This window comes from Gavia stellata, chromosome 9 (assembly GCF_030936135.1).
Source record: "Gavia stellata isolate bGavSte3 chromosome 9, bGavSte3.hap2, whole genome shotgun sequence".
NCBI lineage: Eukaryota > Metazoa > Chordata > Aves > Gaviiformes > Gaviidae > Gavia > Gavia stellata.
The window spans coordinates 1,716,737-1,739,065 of NC_082602.1; the positions used below are offsets into that span (position 1 = coordinate 1,716,737).

Sequence of the window (22,329 nt, forward strand, 5' to 3'; positions counted from 1 at the left end):
CAGGATCAGAGGAATGCAGGTTTTGCACAAGTTTCAGATACGAAATGATATAATGCTTTTATTCTGCGGTCATGCTCAACCAAAAGTACACAGAAGGCTTTTTAACTTACTTGATTCTGCTGTATAATTTCTGACATGCCACAAAACTTAATGCTACACTGCAAGAAGAGACAGAGGCTTAGTTACAATGTCTGATAAATCTTAAATGTTCTGAATTATTGGCCTGCAAAAAAATGACTTGCTGAAGAAAGATAATATAAAGAACATAGAATAAAACTGGACACTGTAATATCAGGGGGCAAATTCAGTGATCTAGCACTAGCTGGGGCAGTTCAGTTGGGTGTAGCTGGTCTAAAAAAATTGGAGAGGCAAAAATGAAACTCAGAGGCAGCACCCTCAAATTTCGGCTAACTTGAAATTTCAAGGCAACTCCTACTTCTTGAAGAGAACAAACTAATGCCCTACACACACATGCTTTTGAAGAACACTACAGGTTTTGTGTATATCCTCCAGGAACTTTTCAAAAGAAAAAGTCTCTTATTGAACTATCAAGTCATATCAGCTTATAATTTTTCTCACAACTACACTTAGAGTAATTTGTTAGGGTAAAGGTAGCACATGGTAAAATTTTCAAATACTGACATATTTTAGCCATTATACGCGATGGGAAAACCTTTGATAATTACTTTCATAGTCAATGTTAATTCCAGTGCATCCGGAGGGTTAGTTCAGAAACCAATTAAACATGACTCTAAATAAAACTACACAGTAAGAACAGTTAAACGTTACAAGCAAATATAAATTAAAATAAATGAAAATCGGAAAGCTCATGGCTGCAAAAACATGATTTAATGGACTGATGAACCTCCTACAAAAGTTAATCATATTGTAACACTTAAAAATACACAAGCTTTCTTTAGTCTGGCATGCAACCAAATCCTAAATTTAGAGACTTGCGCTGCCTGTTTTTACTTGAAAGATGATTAAAAATTTTGCTTTTACGATGAGTGTGTTCTTTGACAATGATACACTCAAGCAATTCAGAGATTAAACCAATGGATATACATACGAGCAAAAATAAAACCCACAGCTTTCTAAATCACCGATGAAATATATTCATACTGTTTAAAATCTCCACGTTTAGCTGGGCTCCCAAACATTTCCCTAATACGTTAATCCATTTTAAAGTTATTTTTGTCATATCTCTAGACTGCTGGCTCTCCTCATAAACCCACCTAATTAGAGAACATTAGAATTTGAATCTGAGCTGGAACGCAACAGCCAACGTTTGGATTTGATACTACTTATCTCATCAGTCAGACTCTTAAAACGCTCTTCGTTGCCTTCTGTTGTCTTCTCTTGTTCACAGAAGAATACTTAAGGGAAATTAGTTTTCTTATATCAGTTACAGATATCGAGGCCACAAGGTCTGAATATTAGAAAGAAGTTAGACCCCTGACACGTATCACAAGAAAACTCCCCAACTTTTCCTTCCAAAAGGCAGTCTTCAAAAAAGGAATCACTAATCTAGACAATTGGTCATGTCACAGGAGAACATCTTTAATGAGAGACTGCAGCCAAAAGTTAGCAGGCCCAATATAAACCACTCTAATTTGCAAGCTCACGAAAACCGTCATTTCTTATCCCAGTGACAGAAATGTGAACAGCCAAATGTAAACCGAATCAGCCATAAAAATACTAAACGGGCATGTATTAGAGACATGAAACCACTGATTCAGAAGCTTTGGTATGGCATCAGGCTGAAAGAGATGAAAGGGCTTAAAACCGCACTGGGATGCAAGGTGTCAGGCAGACAAAAACAAGAATCCCTTTCATACAAAAAAATCCCTGGACTCTCAATGATCAACTGCTGCGAACGTGAAAACGATTTAAATGCTCCTTTGACAACAAGTATCAAAATTTCCACTGCATGAAAGCACAAATGTCATTAGTCTGAAGACAAAGAGGTAAATTAATGCACAAATATAATATTGGAAACAGGAAAGACAAGAGCACAGCTTTTGAAATCCATTTAGTTTTAAAAGTCACCCCATTTACCACATGTTATGGGTGGCAAGGAGCTTTTTAAACCTAACTGATCTGTGTCTTAAGTTCATCTAAGCTCAAGGAACCGCTGTAAATCAGAGGGAGCGTGGCCGCAGTCACATGCTGAGAAATACCCTCCAGGAATTATATGACCCCTTAGCGGTGTCAGCAGAAAGCAGCTCATCCTGCCTAGCACTGCTGGTCTAAGATGGAAAAAAATTGTAGAAATCTATGACCACATCTATTTCTTCTCATGCCACAGGGTTGGACTTCAAACCCTGACATCTATCTTGTTTTAAGAGGCTGAAGGAATCTGCTTGTTAACAAACAGGTGAAAATCCCACTAGAAGCACATGGGATGACAACATCAACTTCAACAACGGCTGTCATTTTATTTCTTCTCACTGTCTAAGAGGAGATGCAGCCTTCAATAATCACTATGACAGCTAATTATAAAATCTGACCAACTAGAAGGGGAAAGAAAGATAAAATTAAGTTAAAATAGATAGTGAACACTATTCATAGAAGTTACCATTGTCTGTATTTCTCATCCTTGCTACGTATCCCCTTCCAGGTCAGAAGAAAGATACTCCCCCAAGACTTATCATTTTGAGGAAAGCAAGGAACATACCATTTAGCTTAAAGCAAAAGCAAATCCCAACACCTCTTCTCTACACGACTTTAAGCAGCATCCAGCCAAGCTGACATGAGCATGCCCTATCATGCACATGCAAAAGATTAAAGGCAGACTCTGCGGATGCAGCGATTCAGAGAAGCTACAATTCTTCCATCCTGATCAGGTATCGGGGCTGTCAAAACTGATACGGGCTGGGCAAGAAGCAAGAATAAAAGCACTTGCGACGGGGCTTGAGCACATCCATGCCCTATTGGAAATACTCTCCCCTCCACACGTCTTGTTTGACATGAAACTATGGAAGTCTTTATGTCACCAGCACCTCTATGAGGATCTTAAGGGACACGGTGCTGAAAGCCTTCCTAAAGGCCTCCCTAACCTACCACGTAGACAACTTTCTTAATAAGCATGCAAGAAAACGAAACCACAGAGGTTCCATCAAAATGACCTTGTGATGATCTTATAAGGAACTACATGGAAGTTACAGAAATGAGCACAAACAGAAGGCTCAAGAATAACAGTTTAATAGCTGTTTTGCACTGGGAAGTCGCACCTCATCCCTACACACGCAGACACGGTGGTAGTCATACCACTAAATGGTAACATACAGTAGCGATACAGACGCACGCATTGCAACCAAAAAGACAAAAGTCCAAATTTCCTCTGGTTGTGGTCCATCTGCCACGTTATGATTCTCTGATTCTAAATTCTGATTAATTTTTTATGGATTCTGACTTAAAAATCCTAGCTGCTCAGCTGCTCGTATTGTTTTTACATACATTAGATGAATTCAAAATATGCCAGTACGTAATACGCAGTGAGCCGTAGTCATGGACTCACTCTGGGTATTTGAGATTTACTTCAGAGACCATGATTTTACTCTTCCTCAAAGGCTTAATTCCTTTTGCTCATAGACTGTCCTCTCCTGCCAATAAATCTCCCTTTTTTCTGGTCACGTCCTTTTTCCTCCACCTCTAGTTTTCCTACTAGTTGTCTAAAGGTACAGGAGACCTGAGAAGTTCATTTCAGAAGCTGGTATTTTTAACACAGGTAAAGTGAAATCTACAGTGCAGGTTGTAGGAAATCATACCCTGTTCTACGAGCCTTCACGCAGAAAACATGACAATGGTGATGTAGGTAACGCAAGATTCCTTTCTAGACTTTTAACAACAAAATCTTGTAATGCAATACCTCATCGGAATTTGAAGCAGTTTTCCTGTGTACAGAAACACAGAATATGTAGTTGTAAGGGATATCTAGAGGTCATTTAGTCCAACACAATAAGCCTTACTGACAGCTGTGAAATTTAAACTGGGCTTCAAATCATGAGATTTGCAGGGTTTACCACTTCATGAATTTAAACAAAAACAGAAGCTTGTAAGAATCTGCTGGTATTCGCAGACAGAAAGCTCTGTTAGGAAACTGGCATCATAATTACATTTCATTAGCATTCAAAAGTGATAGTTTGCTTCTTTACACAACACATTTAAAACACTTCTACACCATTAAAAGAAAATGTCTAGAATCAGTAGGCTGGTGCCATACAGGCTGTCTCTGTCTCACAGTTTCACCTTGCTTTGTTCTATAGTGGACAGATGCTATTGGATATATACCACAGGTATGAATTTACATTTATTGCGTAAATAGAAAAGTAAAATTTTTCCATCGTATGGTACAATCAAAGAAAGTCCTCCAAAGCTCGCTTTTCCAATAAGTAGAATAGCTCCATCCCCAAGAGCAACCGACTTTCTTTAAACACTTATTTTCTCATTTAAAAAACACAGCAGCTGACAGAGGTATTACATACATTGTTTGCAAACTGCTTTCATTATTGGAGCTTATTTATACTGTCTCCATTTTAAGGAAGATCTAAGGTTCAGTGATACTTGAACATCTGATTAGGGGTAGGTTTGTCCACTGCCATGGCCAAACAAAAAATTCTTTATCCACATTTTACTTCCCATTCCCTTTCGTGTCCCTATCTCCCCTCGATACCAACACGTTCATGTTGGAGATTTCAAACAGTGCTGACCAGTAACGTAAAAATTTGCCTACAATCAACAAACGATGGGTGTGTGTGACAGAACCTGGGTAAATACAAAAAACAGAGGAATAAAAACTTCAGTACAGTGACTAGTTTCCTTTCCTGGGCCCCATCAGATCAACAGCTTATTATTCAACCACAGACTGCATTTTTAAAGTCTGTAACAAACTACTCAGGACTGTCTTTAGCTGGACAAGAATGCGAACCTCCTTGCAGACTTTGCAGTCGATACATTGATCTCCACCTAAATTTCATTCCACTTTTTTACCTCCTGTGCACCTGGTACTGATAAACAGTATGCTGTACAATGCAAATCATTCAGACGCCCTATCTTCTGCAGGACCTCAGCTGTTTTAGACTGCAACAGACAATAAGGTGCCTGAATTTCATTTTCAAGTTTCCCATTTGAAGCTTTTTGTTTCTTTGTAGCGAATTCATTCACCAGTTCTCCTCCTGTCTGGCTGGGGGATCCCCATGATCAGACATGAAAGAACAGTAGGGAATCTAACATACCTCCAACTGCCCCAATTTAGACAACCCTGAGTAAAATAAAAGGGATTTGAAATACATCCACTACACTTTCAGCCTTATCCTTTCTAGCTTTTGTTCTTTTAATCTTCAGTATGCTCCTCAAATCCCCACAGGCAGCACTCCTATGCCGGTGCCTTCAGGAACTCCAGCTGGCAGACAAAGAGCCACCGGAGTGGCAGAAAGTGAGCGCACTTCGGAGTGGGAATACTGTCTCCCTGCCCGTAACAAACCCTCCCCTCTTCGACAGAAAATCTTTCATTGCCCTTGTTCCCTGTCTCCTTGGGAAACAAATTCCCAAATGCCACCAAAGCCCTTCTGGGAATTCCTTTTTAAGCCCATCTTTCCCACTCAAAACAAAGTAGAGCACAGAAATCTCTTGGCTGTGGCAGGACTTATTCATGGGAGTGTTTGATCTAATTGTTTTATACCCTGAAATGCTTATAACCTTACCTGTGTTAGAGGAGAGGGGACAAAAAGGGGGGATCAATGTGATTCATCGCTTGTTTAGAGGAATAGATGAGCAGACAATTGACATGAAGTTTTGCAGTCTCAAGAGAAGCAAGAAAAAGCGCATACAGAAAACGAAGAATGGGGAAAGAACTTTCAAGAGCTTTTCATGTGTTATCCACACTACATCTAACATTTTAATATAGGTACTGATAAATTTGTTACAGCTTTACCTTCCTACTAATTGACAAAAAGATGAGAGAGCGCATCCTCACAGTGACATCGGCCAGGGTTAGTGCCTTCAGATGCATCCCCCATCTGCTCCCATGATGTCTGCATGTCTTATTCCCTTAAGCAGCCCCTAACTTCATTGTCCGCTACTGTGGGTAATGCTTTCCACCCCCAGAGGAAAGGGCTCAGGAAGCTGAGTGTCCTGACACCAAACCTTAGCGGTAAAAAAAACCTCGAGGCACCCAAGAAGTTGAGGACATTTTCCATATCCTTCGTCACTAAGTCCTCTGCCTCAACGAGCAGCAGGGCCCATATCTTCTTGGGTCTTAAGATAAAAATCTCTTGCTGTATTTTTTCCCAATGCAAAATGGAAGCCAGCATTCAAAAGGAAAAGGGACAAGGGACACCACAAAACCGGTTTATTTTTTAAAATCATCTGCATCACACTGCTTACTCTGGTGGATTTCAGGTTTCTGTTTGCAATGAATATAGTAAAAGACATCCTGAAAAGCAGCCTCGCCAGTCAGCGGCTTAATTCTTGGTAGTGAAAACACATGACAATAAGGACCACCTTCTTTTACCAGGCTATTTTCATTTAAAATAGGCCTTTATATTTTAACGACATTACAGCTTCTATACAAAATGTATTCCCATAGAAACCTCTCCCACACCTGCTGTGGTTCTAATGTACTGTGGAGCACAACACCACAACAAAAGCTCTTTCAGTTTTTAAAGAAGAATATCCTCAAACAACACAGCTACACCTAAATGCTCATCACCCTTATTTCAATAATCTCACTGAAGCCAGAAAAAATTCCAAATGCCCTTCTCTATACTATCTATTTGCAGTTGTGAATATGAAACAGTAGAAACTACATCCACTATTTGTGCTATAAAAAGAAAGCTTTTTCCATCCAGAGACTGGGAATTAGGACTGGTGATACACATGACAATAAATGATAGAAGCAGTTTCTGCCATTCCACGACTAGGAATAAGCTATCACAAGGCTTCATTAAATATTTTCATTCCAACATAACTTAGAAATTATACTAATTTCTAAGACAGAGAGGTTCTGATGCAGTAACTCGCTTTATTTTATAGTTCCATCCACTCTAAAAATAGACCCAATCTAGTGTTTGAGAAGATTATTGCACCTTGAGGGCACCCAGCAAAACACAAAATGGATTTCAAAGATATTTGGTACTGATTTGAAATATCATGTCCGTACATTTTAGCATGAAGAATGAAAAACGACAACATAAGATGAACACAATGACAAAAAGCAAAGCAATAACTTACCGATTTACGGAAACTGATTTAATTGCAGGGATCCTAATTTCTCTATGTCCAAGGCTTCCAAACAGCCTTTGACATGGCTGATATTTCAGTCTAGCATAACAAAATGAAGCTTTAGGAAATCTGTAATCTTCATCAATGCTCACACAAGTTATTTCCCTTGAAAATTACACCTGAGCTTGGACACCTTCATAGCAGTACCTGTGGAGGAATGGCTTAGTAACAAGGGACACGATCTGATTCCCATGAGCAACCCAGCCTCTGATGAGAGGGAAGGCTCAGAGGAAACCGTTAACTGTCCTTGAAAGCCTGTTGTGATAAGAGACAGTGGAATGGTAAACAAGAAGAAGGAGCTACATCCACGAAGAGGAGAAGTGCTCTTGCGTGTGCACAAGAGCACTGTACCAATCACACTCGCCGCCTTGGCGCGTGAACAGAGGCTGTAAGCCAATTATACAACTGTTGCGGATGCGTGTTCTTGGCATCTGTCTATATATACTCTGTAAGCTTGAATAAAGGGGAGAACGACTATACTCATATTGAGATTCCATCGTTACTCCGGGTCCGTCTCCCACTCCAACAAGTACCCACCTTTGATGATACCAAGTTATACAGCAAGCACAGCATAGACACATGTAGAACCACTTCAGTGTAAGTACAAATGAAACCGTACTGAAGAAGTCTCAAAACCCAAAATGTAACTTGAATGAAAACAAACTCTGTGAAAAAGTAACAAAATTGGAAGGAAACACAACCCTATCCCAAAGCAGCTTTTTTTCAATTTATAAATACTGGAAAACAACTGAAGTGAAGTTCACTCAAAAAGAACACAAAATTAACAAAAAAGATGATAGACAAGAAACACTGATGGATGTCTGACTGAATAATATAAATTTGAAAAGAAACACGGTTGTTACGGTTATATGCTACCCAGTATGGTTCCCATGCTACCCAAAACATCCTATTTTTTCTGAAGGTACTGTTAACACAGCAGTTAAGGAGCTCCCATTTTCTATTGATTGGTTGCTACTGGAAAGAAAGGCAGATTTTTCACCTAAATTCCTGAAAAAACATGCTTCCAAATTCATATTTTACCTACAGCTCATATTGCATCTAACCTTTGTGCTAACCCATCACTGAAGGAAATACGAAACATTATAGTCAACTACTAGTTCAAAAAAAACCCAACTCGTACTTTCTTCTTTCACCTGATGTTAGGAAAAACAGACTTTGCCAAAAAAAGTGATGTATGTTTCAAGTGACTGCATTCGGTAGTCCAGAAGACCCATATATGTTATAAAAACGTACATAGCTTCAAATCACTCAAATTAACAATACCCCAAGCATCATCTATTTTTATGACAGGTAGTCAAATATTTCAGTCAACAGTTTAACTGTTTTTCCCCTTAACGGCCTTAAAATTTTCTATACGTGTGACAATTTTAGATACATACGCGTCACTTCTTCAGTATAGTAGAAAAATATTTTAGAATACATCAGTAAGAGTATAAAAACGTGGCGACAATGTTGTAACACTGTAAGTATATCATAAGCAAGCTTTTACAGCGGTGTGTCTTCAAAAACAGTTTTTTATTTTGCTGTTTTTTAAATGAAAAAGCCTCTTCCGCTAGCAAGCATAAAGAAGAAAACCAATTCTGTATTTTAAAGCCCAAAAGGTGACTTGGTTAACAATAGACAGGTTTGCATTTAAACCTAAGACATTTTGGTGTGAGTTTGTCTCAAGTACAATTATTTTGTGCTCCTTCCTAATAGTCTAGACTGTTCGGGTAGTAAAATGAAACATTTAACCCTGCACAGTTAATAACTTACCCGTACTTGACCAACAAAAGCATTGGCTTCCTCTTCCTGTACAGACAGGTTTTTAGGTAGAAACATATCAAAAACTGGTCCGTTGTCATTTACATCCGTCACCACTATATTAACAGTAGCAGTTGAGGTCTACAGAGAAAGATAACATTATGAACAAATTATCTTTAGTTTACAATTTCACAGACAACTGATCAGCAACCTTACTGCTGTGCATTAGACCCATCCAGTACAGAATCACAGGTAAACAGATAATCGATTTTTTTTTTTGCATGTTTTTGTGAAACAGGAAGCATTATTCATTTGAACAGTTTATTCTTACCTTTCTTTTCTTAGAAGACAAAACAGGCTCAAGACTGAATAATGTATTAGAGACGCTTGAAGGACGTCAGATATCTTTTTTCTTAAATGCTATTTTAAGGATCTTTTATTCTGAGTGGGAAAAAAGCTAGAAATATCAAAATATGCCAGAACTATATATTTGGAAAGAAATTACTGATTTTACTAATCAAAATATGCTACTGTGATGATCAGCTGAGATGATTAGCCAGCCTCTGAGCTAGCACAATCATGCTACCACAGCTCCATGGTGAGCTCAGCTGGCCCTTGCTCAGAGATCTCTGGATCATCCTTCACCCGCATCACGCTGACGTGCTATTAAGCGCTAGCACATCAACTCTAACATAGAGAGATGTCTAGTTGGAACAGCGTAATTAACTATGTTTAACACACACACAGACACACATAAAATTTCAACAAAACACATCAGTGCTCCCTCCTGAAATTTTCTATCTAAATCAAAGCAATTGGAAAGTGAAGTGCTTTGTTTGCAGATCTTCACAGTTTGAGTCAGATCCGTTTTCACCAGTCCTATGTACTGTTTCAGACACAAAACGCCATATTATTGTAATTAATACATGATTGTATTTTAAATCAATTCCACAAACGGTAACACCTTTGCTATCAGAGATACTTTCATTCCGTAAATCCAAACCCAGCACAGCAGCAAGTACCATTGCAAACTGTAGCTTCAGGTTTACTACAGTTTAAGATCGTAATAGAAGCAGATGCCTCAGCTAACAGCAGCTACTTCATGCAGTTAGTTATTTCAGAATATGCCTAAGCATTGGCATCTCTTAACTTCTCTGTTTCTCAAGTTTAACAGTTTCACTTTGAGGTGAAATACCTCAGTTTGAGCCTCATGAATTAAACATTGTGGCAAGACCAACAACACGCCTTTGTTTTATAGCCTATAAATACAACTCCAGAAGAGCTGAGGCGAATAATGCAAGTTTCTGTGGCCTGCGACAGGGGTTGCAAAGAGAAGGAATGAGCAGTACTCTTCATCTACCAGGAAAAAGAGAAGCACTACTGGGCAAAAACCACGGTAAGGAAGATTGAAATTGCACACCAAGAAATCCTTTCACTGCAAGAAGAGAGAAGCACAGGCACAGATAGCGCAAGGGAGGCTATAGCATCTTCCCCAGGAGCAAGACGCATTAGTATTTGTTGTGACCAGCAGCACTGTAAACTGATGCTGATGCTGTGGTAGAGCAGGAGACGGGCAGGCTAACCCGGTGTTATAACACAGCGTCATCAGTCTATGAACGCTTCCTTTGGTGTTTTATTTAGTTCATATGCAAAGAAAAGAAAATTATCTTATTCTATAAATACAGCCTGTTAGACAAGTATACTAAGGGAGATACATACTAGAAGGAAACATGTCTGTAGTTTAACACTGGTGCTTTATTGCTGCAGGTTGCTAACGATGGTTCTTTTGTACTGTTCCCCCAGTGACAGCAATATTTGTAACGATGTCCATGATGCAGCCACGGCTACCGTGAAACGTAGTGTAAAATCAAACACAGTATATTAAATCAGCTTTCCCGTGCTATATCTAGATGCCTTCTGATACTGAACTGCTTTGTGTCAAGCTATACTGGGGGAAATCGATATGACATTACAGTTACAGCAACTTCACAGTGCAGACGTAACCCCTGATAAAGTCCTTTGCTTCAGGCACAAGATTAACCAACCTGTTAGAAAGCGGCACCTCACAGGTCTCAAAGAAACCTGCAACCACCCTCCCTTAAAAAAACCACGACAAAAAAGTCTGAATGTAAGCCTGCACCTTTGCATGTTTTTTCTGAAACATCTTCTGGTGCGCTACGTCCCATGTAACAAACCTCAAGCATATTTACACCTTCATAGGTCCCTGCAGTAACTGCCCACAATAAACGCAAAGTATCATCTAGTTTTTAGTAAGGGGCAAGCTCCTCGTACCTGCCACATAGGAAAAGCACTTGCAAAGGACAACTAATGTACTCAAAACCTAGTCACTATCTTAATAGCATTTAGTCATGCTTGCATTGCCGCGTCGCCAGTTCAATCTGATAACTCACTCTCTGCAGGAGAGATCCTGTAACAGGTCAATCTCCTTCACCTTTCAAATCCTCAGACCTGGCAAGCGGCCCAGTCACAGGGACTGGAGTCAGCTGCCTCTTTTCACAGCCACACATCCGGCAGGTGCGTTTGCACAGCGTCCCGCGGATTCACTAAGGTGCTACCGCTGCTAGCAAGCTTCCTTAGGAATCCCTCTCGATACCGGCACAGCAAAGAGCAGATCCCAAACACACACATGTGGCATAAATAATATCCACGCATTAACACAGCTCTTTCAGAGTGAGAGTTTTTCTACAGTTTTTGTACGGAGGCAAATACAGAAAACAGATCTGTTCCACAATAAGCACCATACAATAACTACTTAAAAAATAATGAATACAGAATATTCTGAAACACACAAGCAAAAAGATGCTTTCAGGCTGGCTTCTTACATTTGCTTATGCTCAGTTATTCGCTAATTGCTTCTGAAACTGCCGGTCCCACATTCAATTCATATAAGGAAAATATACTTAACAATTTATGCATCACTGTCAACACAAAACACACTCCAGAACGTCTGCTCTGGCGATGAGCAACGCGCACTGAATGTAAATCAATCTTCCAAAGCTAACTTGATTCCACAGAATACAGAGGTAATAAAAACCTCTTAGATTTAATAAACGGAGAGAAATATGGCATAAAAAACATTGGCTTAAGACAGCGAGTACTTCTCATTTTGAAAACGATTTCTTTTCCATTCAAGGGAGTTTTAACGGGATGTGCCTGACAATCTGCAGCATGTTTACTTCTGATGACGCTGGATCTCACAGCAGCTCTCAGAACAGCTGCCAAAACCCGGCTTTGCGTCCAGTAACTTCTGAAGCAAGTGCTGAAAGTAAAATTACTGTTGTGAATTACTGACAGGTCTAACTTTTGTACGAAAATGCGTGCCAATGAGGGGGGGCTCACATACTTATTTTAGATAAACATAGCAACATGCTAAGAGAAACTCTTATGAGTACTTCTCCTAAACAAGAGTGTTTTTCTAAACCCAAGCAACTCTCTGCTCTGGAAGCGTGCTATTAACAACACGACCCTGCAGCAATACTTTTATGTCTTGAACAAAAAAGGGAACTTGTCTTCTCTTCAAGATTTTTTGAAACCCCTTCATTATAATATTATTAGAAACACAGAGCTTACTGAAGTACTGGAATAAGTTTAAAAGGGGGCATTCGATGTACCAAAGGAGACGCAGGTTTCACCTACGAGGAGACAGTGGAGGCAGCCGGGAAGGCTGAGCTCTGCTCAATACAACCTGGATTTTAAGATGAGTTTTAAGATCCTTTTTAACATCTTTATCAATGACGTAGAGGAGGTAACGAAGCACACTCTCCTCAAGTTTGCAGGCGACACCAAACTGGGGGGAACAGTCAATACACTGGAGGGCAGGGCTGCTATTCAGAAGGCCCTCAGCCAGCTGAGAAATGGGCCAACGGGAACTCTGTGAAATTCAGCAAGGACAAATGCCCAGTCTGGCCCCTGGGAAGGACGAGCCCCTCGCAGGGGCCCAGGCCGGCCTCGCCGGGAGCAGCTCTGCAGGAAAGGCCTGGGGGTGTTGGCAGGCAGCAAGCGGAGCAGGAGCAGCTGCGTGCCCTGGCGCAACACAGGCCAGCAGCTCCTGAGCTGTACGGACAGGGGACCAGCCTTGAGACCCAAGGAGGGGATTATCCCCTCCGCTCAGCCCTCAGAAGACCACACCTAGATACTTAGATAGTGTCAGGAGAGAAAACGAGCATCAGCTGAAACAAGAGAGGTTCAGACTGGACATATGGAATAGCTTCTCCCCATGAGGACAAAAAAGAAAGCATTCCCGCACAATGAAGCAAAAGCATTTTCTATACGCTGTGCTCTAGCTTGTCTTCACACTATAGAGAGCTGCTGGGAACCTGGTCTCAGCACTCTCTGGATAAGAACATAAAGAATCCAGTTTTTGATGCCTTTATATCATTAGATAGGGGTTACCTGAAAAAAACCCAATAAATCAACTACCAGCCTGACTTTTGCATGTGAAGGGTGAAAGCTTTCTTGAGTTATTCTATAGGTTATTCTGTAATGTAGGATAGGACCTGTCATCGATGCTGAGGGATCCCAGGTCAGACTAACCCCCAGGGCTAAGAAGAATTGGAACAATTGAAGAGTTGTTGCCTGGCTTAGTTTTGCAAAAAAACCCGAAAGTTTGTGGGGATTTTATGAGAAGGGAGAGAGGAAGGTAGGAGAAGCGACATTTGGAATTGTTTCCCCAACTCTTCTGTTATATAAGAATTTTTAGTATTTTTCAAGTTGATGGCAATACTTCTACTCATCTTAAACATCCTACCTTACCTGCCAGCCAACACGGCCACACGGAAGAGTGCTCTACTTGTTATCAAGTCGCAAGTCATACTTAAACTTTCACTTACGAATTAAAAAAGCCATATTTTTGCAAAGGAATAATATTTTATTGAGATGGCAAACAGGAAAATTATTTTATAAAATTAAGTTTTCTATTCTTGCTAAGCTTCCAAGGGTACTAAAATAGGATGCTGTAATAAGACCAACATTTCAAATATATCCTCATTTTTATATTAGTCACAATTTAGCAAACTATCAAAAGTGGATGAATTCAGTGGCAGGGTCACCAAGAGGAGCACTCACAACGAGCTCTGGGTTAGCAGCAATGCCCCTGTGTTCTCTTGCTTTAAATCAGTAACAACAAACTCTGACACTGAGAAAGAATATGGGAATACTGAAAAATCTTGCTATTTCATCTGAATACAGCAAACACTTGTTATCCCACTGATGGAGCAATGCTAACCTTTTGCATGCAGCGGTAGTCAGTTGGCTACCTTTATTTCTTTGAGATGCATAGAGCAGCAGTTCTGCCATTAACATCAGAAACTGCTATAATCAAAGATTATTAAATAAAATCAACATTTTTATATCCCCATTAGATGGCTGCAAAGATTTGCTTAAGCTCTCTGCAAGCCACAGCTTAAGACTGACGTGCTGTTCCGAAACAGCCTTTATTAGACAACTAGAATGAATTACAGCGGCTTATTCAGAACTGCAGCACGGAGCAGTATTGGTAACATCATGATCATCCGTCCTGTGGATAATGTAAAAAGTCGCCAGCAACACTAAAATCACATTGACTAAATAATCATTGCTTAGAAGTTATGTACAGGGCTAGCCATAACCTCTTTTCAGCCTGCCACTGAAACAGAAAATAAGAAAGCAAGTAGACTATGGGTCATACCCTTTCTTACAGCAGCCAAGTAACTATCTGGCACACTAGTCAACAGGCGAGAAGGACCACAGGCAGTGAATGCGTGCTTTGAGGATAAGAAGCGCACTGCGGAGAGGATAAAAGTAAACACACTGAGAAAGGGTCGCTATATTTTGTAGGAAGCTCAGTTTCTTGTACCGCTAGAGAAGCCTATAATTTCTTATTACCACTTCCAACTGCAGGTAGCAGTGGCTGCCTGAGGTCACTCCCACTGTCACATAAACTGCGCTTCATTTTCTATGTCATAAGCTTAAATTCTTCTGCCAAGGAAACCTCCAGCACACAGACAGAGAGGTGGTGATGCTTTTAACTTTGTCACAACTCATCACGTCAAAATGTTTAACTCAGTAATGAAGAGCATGAGGAACTATAAGAATAATTCTCGCCTTTGACTATCAAAGCAGCAAAAGTTGTATTTATCGACAAGTTCCGACTGGGTGCCCATTGACTTCTGCAAAGCCAGCCTTCTTGTCGTGTTAGTGGCAGGCGGCGGGGGGAAGATAGCTGTATTGCACATCTCATAGCCTCACGATCAAAACGAAGATTTCATTTCTCTTCATTCATCGGTTCTCATACCTCAAGTGCTGTAACATATATCTGGAACCTATGTCCCAGCTCTCAACAACATTACTGTCCTCTTTGACTGGCTCTAGTCTTGTACCACTGCAAGGTGACCCGAGTATGGCAGACTAAAATGAAGGCAATGCTTAGAACTACCAGCAGCACGAAGCAGGTTTTCCCTTGCAAAGCTTGGGGAAAGCGAATAGAGAAGACGATGCTTGAAGAAAATTAGTCGCAGATAGAATCTTTCAATTCTCCCACTTGATTGTATACATGCTATTTTGTTCATTACATACTTAAGAATGAAAGCAAATAGTATCACAAATTTCTTAAGGATTACGAAAAGTTGCAGTGTTTTGTAAAGAATCCTAAAAGAGACAGTAAAATAGCACTCTCTCATGAAACAGAGCTGCTGTTTTGCTAAAGCTCTTGACATATGTTTAATTACCACTACAAGTCTTTAAACAAACCTGAGTCGTTCCCCAAAGTAATGAGAGAGAGACCTAATTCACATCTGGTTTTGTGTATCAACTGTATGGATACTCCTCATGCAAATACCAAGATAATACAGTAAGGATACCTAAAAAACCACCTTGGCTATTTTAAAACTAGATGTTTCTACAAAAGATTTGTCAAGTATGGTTTGGAAAGGAGTGCTGAGGCTATTACTGTAAATTCACGCAGGGGAAAAAAGAAGTAGTACAGCCTCATATCAGACCATTTCCTATTTATTACTGAAACAAACTGTGTTTACTTCTCTTTTATAATAAACGTAAGCCAAACAAGAGATCAAAAGCTGCAATTTATAGCTTTCTCAGGACCACTAAAATAGTTCTTACATATACAATTCTTCCCTAAGCAATAAATGGAACATTTACATCGCCTCCACAAATATCTTTTGTCCTAAGTATGCCAGGCCCTGATAAATGTTATGGATGATAAATTTGAAGGAAGTTTCACTTGTGACTCATTTTATTTGCACTCTGCCATTTAAATTGAAGTTGGGAATTGATGAGAGCATTCTATGCCTTGGAGAGGAAACATTCTTAGCTCTGATGTCAAGCAAGTTTATTAATTTAGACAAACTCTAAGACAAATGCTATCATCTCTAGATATAACTAGTTTGCAAATAATAAGATCTGAGGCAAAGCCCAAGGCCTTATTTGATCCCAAAAGAAACTGTAAATAATGCTTCTGATCCACATATCAGGACTTACCTATATTCAATTCAAGAAAACTACACTTAAATTACAATATCCAAAATAATAGCTATTCTTTACCAAACAGGGGAAACGGCTGCTCAGATCTTAAAATACTGGGAGCGGTAAGTACCAGAATAAAATCCACGCTAAATATATAACAGGTAAATTGCCAGGCTGTCCAAGTTCAGTGCTCCAGGAGAGTGACAGCCTGAAGAATGACGTTGCTAATGGGAATCTAATAATGATCGGTAACGGACAATGACAATGAAGTGCCGAAGTCGGAAAAAGTGATGGGTAAATACGCACAACCAGTTATGGCCCTATTCACTAACCTTTTTGAATGCACAGAAGCTGCATAACCACAACAAACAATGTCCACTGGGCCATGGGGAAGGGGGAGCATGTTTTTCTTTTCCTGTCTGTTCCTATCAGCAAGACTACAAGCCTCAGGTATTTTCAGACCTTGTTTCCTTTCAGTGTAGAGCATGAGAACTTCAAAAGCGGTATCTACCGACCCTCTACACCTCACCAAGTTAGAAAGAAGAAATGGCCAGCTGGACTGCAAAGAAATTTAGGAGAGAGAATAGAGTGAGGCTGAAGGGAAAGACAAGGCCGGAGCTTGTCAATAACTACAGTAATGAAAAAAGATCAGAAAAAGCCTGGGGAGAAGACAAAGAGAAAAGCTGTCAAACACACAAAAATAAATCCCCAAAGGAAAGCCCTCAAAACTAAAGCCTCACACATCCAAAAAGAAAATATAAAAGATGAGAACTTCAGAAGAGGAAGAGAAAGTCATGTACCCTCAAGAAATGTCCTTGACAAACGCAAGGGACTGATGGGATAGGTCTCCACTGTTAGGCTAGTCACCGGCCATGTAACAGCCAGGGCTCCAACCCTGAGCATCTATTTGTGGAAGAGGAAGAGTACTGATCTGCTGTCCAAGCAGCGGAAAAGCATCTCAGTATTACAGGAATGAAACATTACTGTTTCTCCAGGATGAACCAGCAGAGGCCAGTAGCTCATATCCCAAGCTATATAGCTCAGGCTAAACAATCCACATGTAGAGCATACGGCGTGCAGGCGTGCATCACCTAACACAGCTGGAGGCTGATGTACAACATAGGCTGCATTTGTCATGCAGCCTGGCAGAGACAAAGCTGGGGAAAAATGGGTCTGCATCTAAACGAAAAGCTCAGGATCCAGTGTCTTAATCACAAATGGATAAAGCTGCGGCATCTCTACCAACGTCTTTATATCATAAACCAAACCTGAGAACTTCAAAACAGGTGAGGAACGTGGGCTGCCAGAGCCTTCAGCTGCAATTGTGCTAGCCTTCTTGCACGGGTTATCTATTTACTTAGAGCTGGAGACTTCCCTGCTGTTATAAAAAGAACAGAGGCTTCTGCAAGTCCTGCCTGAAAGGCACGCTCAGCTACGGAGGGGTTTGGGGCAAGGAGCTTTAAGAGGTGTGTCTGCTCTTGAGCTCTCTAACTTTGCACGTACAGTGCTGGCTGAAAAACAGTCTGCCCGACTTACGTTTTCCAGTCTAACTAGAATTGATGACCATGGTATTTACTGTCATGACTGTGGTATTACTGTATACACACAGTAACAGTAATGCATACTCAATGTTACACTATACATTATTGTTATTGTGAACTCTGCTGCAAGATCTACTGTAATATAGTTCTACTTCAGATTATTTATTTTGGGATACAAAATGCTTCAGTAATCCTTGGTGCAGAACTGTTTCTCACCTTAAAATAATTAAAGTCATCTTTCAAAACGGAATTACAGTCTGCTCAAAATCTTTGACTGAAAACTGTGATCAATCTATTTCTTTATGAGGATAACTTAAATCACCCCTTCCCTGTTAGCATTTGAAATCGAAGCCTTTATGGGGAATACTACCCATGCAATGCAAGCAGCGAAGTCGCACAAACACTGGAAGTTTGGAGTCTCCTGAAGCTTGCCCTAACAAAAGAGCTCATGCAGAGAGAAAACCCCTCTCTCACAGAAGTGGAAACCTGGCTGGACAAATTCTTCTCATGCAAACTGAAACGTACAGATCAGCAGAAATTTTTAAGGCATTCTCGTATCAAGTACGTAACTCATCAAGAAAATAGCAATAGGCAGTGTTTCTCTTTAGTTACAGTTTGTAGTGTGGAAAAGAAAATCGTTTGAGGAGTAGTTCTTTAGAGGAGGAAGTACAAAATCATTTATCTGTTAATATTGTTCCTTTCCACATATTTAAGAACTGTTCCTTCCCACTGAACCAACAGGTCAAAATAAATGGGCTACATTAAGGAGGTATTAAAGTTCCACAGTATGAACAGATTCCATTGATTTTTTTCTTTTTTGGCAACCTTGTTTTACTGATTACAAGAAAGTCAGTTAAGCAGAAGCCTTTTTCAATACAAGCCTTTTTGTACACAAAATCTCTGTTCAGTGAGTATTTACTGAAAGAGGCGTGCATGCTTTGTTCTTGGTAGTTAATGGAACTGATGTGGAGCAGATACAGGTAATATTTACAGGAGTAACAGAAAATTTACTGTAATTAATTAATTCTTTGTATGCTATTCAAGTAGTAAATCTTTGTCTAAACTACCTTGATCTAGTGCTACCTGTTTGCTCTAAGGAATGTAATTAATTCAGGCATCATGGGAGATAGATGCTCTAAATTATTAATGATCTTCTAAGATGACTGAAATACCCAAGTCTAACTTACACGATGAAACACAATGCACTGAAATAAGGCTACTTATGGTTCACTCAGTGCCTGAATACCCTTTTGAAACGCTGGCCTGCTCTGAGCAAGAGCGAGACAGCAAGGAGGAATATGGCACGGTATCTGTGTCTACACAAAGCACACCAGTGTGCCTCAAGGCCCCTGGGACTGAGAGACTATTAGGCTGCCCCGCTCCAACGCAGCTTTGTCTAGGACCAAGATTAGAATGGTATTTATTCTACTTTCATTTACAGCCTGTGGCGATTATTTAACTAGATCGTAAGGTCAACAAATGCTAGTTTTCAACTGTTGGTCCTTCTGAGGGCATTGTTGTGGCAGAGATCACTTATGACCTTCTATGAACACCATACTGCTGCGTACTGTAGCCAGGAATACCATTTTCAGAGTATCTAAATTCTAAGCTCCACTGATTTAAGCTCCTGTCCTGAGTACAGTGCAAACCTACGAGCGTTTTAGCCACACTTAAACGTTAAACATTGCAGTGTCTCACTTTTATGCATCAGACATCAGAGTGGAATCTGGAATCCAGTGCTGGGGACCCAGAACCACATATAGAAAGCACAAAAAAGACTTGGAAGTGTCTTTAAAAATGCCAATTCAATCCCTGCATTCGACACCCATCTGCTCTGGGCCAGCCCAGACCACCAAGAAAAGAGTTCTCTCTCAGATGCTGTTTTAAGGGTCGCCTGATGGTGCCTCTGTCTCCTTAGGAAACATGGCTCCAAACCAGCCTTGGGGGCTGCAATGCTAAAATTATTGCGATTTTTTCACAAAGTGTTCCTTGCAGAAGAAATGGGCACTGTCTGAGATTAACAGGCAAGATCTTGGATTTATGGCTTTCAGAGAAACCCTCCCAGAGGTAGGTCGCCTCTGACCTTTCCTAACCAGTGAATCTCAGACTACACCCTGAACAGCACAACTTCAAAAGAGCAGATGGACAACAGCTGCTTCTGGAGTTCCAAAGCAGTTTAGTGACCTGGTGCCTGAGTCTTCTAAGACATGCAAAAGAACCTGAACCCCTATCAGTATTTTCTAGGTACCACAAAGCGAGTGTGGCAAGGGACATCAATGTTGTTGCTCTCCTTCAGCCGTATTAAAAAGGAAGACTGTGGCTGCCTGCGAGGTTGAGAACAACCCCTGGATGACTGACAATTTTTAAGAATACCTAATCACTAACTCCCAAATGGCTTTGTAAACCAGGCACTGAGCTGCTCTGTTTTGCCAAGACTTGGGCAGAAACACATTTCTGAAGCGCTGGGTGAATATTTTCAGGACTAGACATTTGTATTTGGAGGTTTCAATTCTGCTTAAATCACACAGTACACAGTAAGACAATACAATGGAGCTTCCTGTTCTATCTATATAAATGAACCAACACATACACACTCACGCAAGCCAAAAATAAATAGCACAGAAGGCTTTTTCTTTCTTCTAACAAGTCATGCGTATTTATTTCCAACTTCTCCCTCTGAAATGCAAAGACGTGAATTCTTGCCTTGAAATCCCATCCCAACATACCACAATTTGTGAAAACAATTTGAGCTTGATAGTTTTCTATCTGCACGTCATTCTTCTGCCCATCTACGACTAAGTCTCATTACTAGGGTAACAAAAATATTTTCCTGACTACTCAATTAGTGCATACTTAATTGTTTGTTGTGTAGTATTGTTAACAGTGACGGGTGGTAGGTCGTGTTATTCCAAGGTCAGAGAAAAACCACAAGCCTGTTAATGCTCCAGGTTATAAATCAGAACAACAATAACTTGGGAAGTGTAGTCGAGCATTTTAAACAATCAAGAGCATTACAAGGCATGCAGAAGTGATGAAATGGTGTCAGCCAGGCCACACTGCTAAATGGAAAGCCGTATTGCTTGGTGGCGGCATAAGTAGGTCTCTACTAATTCTGATGGAATAAGCAGTCCCCAAAAGTCAAAAGGTGTCAACATGACTGTCACCACACAACATTAGGCAGTTAAATAAGCCCCGGGGCTTAGAATACAGAAACCTCAACTACTTAGTGCCATAGCAACATTGTTAAGAGTCTCTTAGACCCTTTATTAATGACACAGAAAAATGAGCAGGAAAAAAATACCATTAGAAGACCAAAAATTTAAGGTGTGTGGGACCATAAACTTTTCCACCTCAAAAATGTGTTCAACAGACTTCACAGATGATGATGGGGAACAGTTAGTTTTGTCTAGAGAACGCTGGGGATAAAAAGGAGGCCTGATACCGTGTTGTATACTGTGTACTAGTCCAATATCCCACAGGCTTTACAGCAGAGTGGAGCAGGCAGCACACACAGCTGTGGGGGGCAGAGTTGCAGCCCTTAGGAGATCAGGAGTCCAGTATCCTGTGAGTTTAGAAAGGTAATGGTTTGTACCACCATGATTACGGGAAAGGCAACCAGAGGAAACGTTGCTCCCCAAGAGACTGGTGCTGAGGCTGCCGTACCCCAAGCAGAAGTGTGATCCTGTGTGGGAAGTGTCCTGGTGCCCCATGTGCTGACCTGCAAACTCCTAGAGAAACCAGAAGTGGAAAGAAAGATCCACCATTTTGACGTTTCCCCTGGGCTAAAGATGTCAGGGCTGGAGATGGCAATCAGCATGTGAACTGGACCAGTGTTAAAGGCAGGAAAGATGATGAATCCTTCTGGCCCATTCTTTCTGTTTGCTTCAAGTGAGCCGATCCCAGAGACCGCTGACTCAATACTGAAATACAGGCTTCCCCCACTTAACGAGCCTTACTTGTCTCTACGGAGAAAAACATTCTTAGTTTTATGAAAACAATGTTGAAGAGACAAGAGAGTCATCACCTTGAGACTTTAAAAGACAACTTTTAAAGCCGCATTGGATAAATTTCTGAAAGCTTCAACGATTTCAAAGCAAAGCATAGCAATATCTCCCAGCTGAGGTATTCAAGCTAAAATGCAGTATTTTATACACTATTATTTAAAAATTAAATGAGCTGACGTTTTGCCCCTTTGAAACCTGTGTTATAATGGCTAAAAATCTTTGTTCACAACAGAATTTAGCTGAAAAATATTATCGAT

At 40.4% G+C, this 22,329-nt stretch overlaps 1 protein-coding gene across 1 annotated transcript in view; it reads right to left on the minus strand.

Annotated features, from left to right (window-relative positions):
* PCDH15 (protocadherin related 15) overlaps positions 1–22,329 on the minus strand; it is a 379,975-nt gene that overhangs the window by 133,780 nt on the left and 223,866 nt on the right. The window contains exon 18 of the mRNA XM_059821547.1: positions 9,061–9,189. Within this exon, the coding sequence (XP_059677530.1) occupies positions 9,061–9,189 (129 nt within the window). The remainder of the gene's footprint in view (positions 1–9,060; positions 9,190–22,329) is intronic.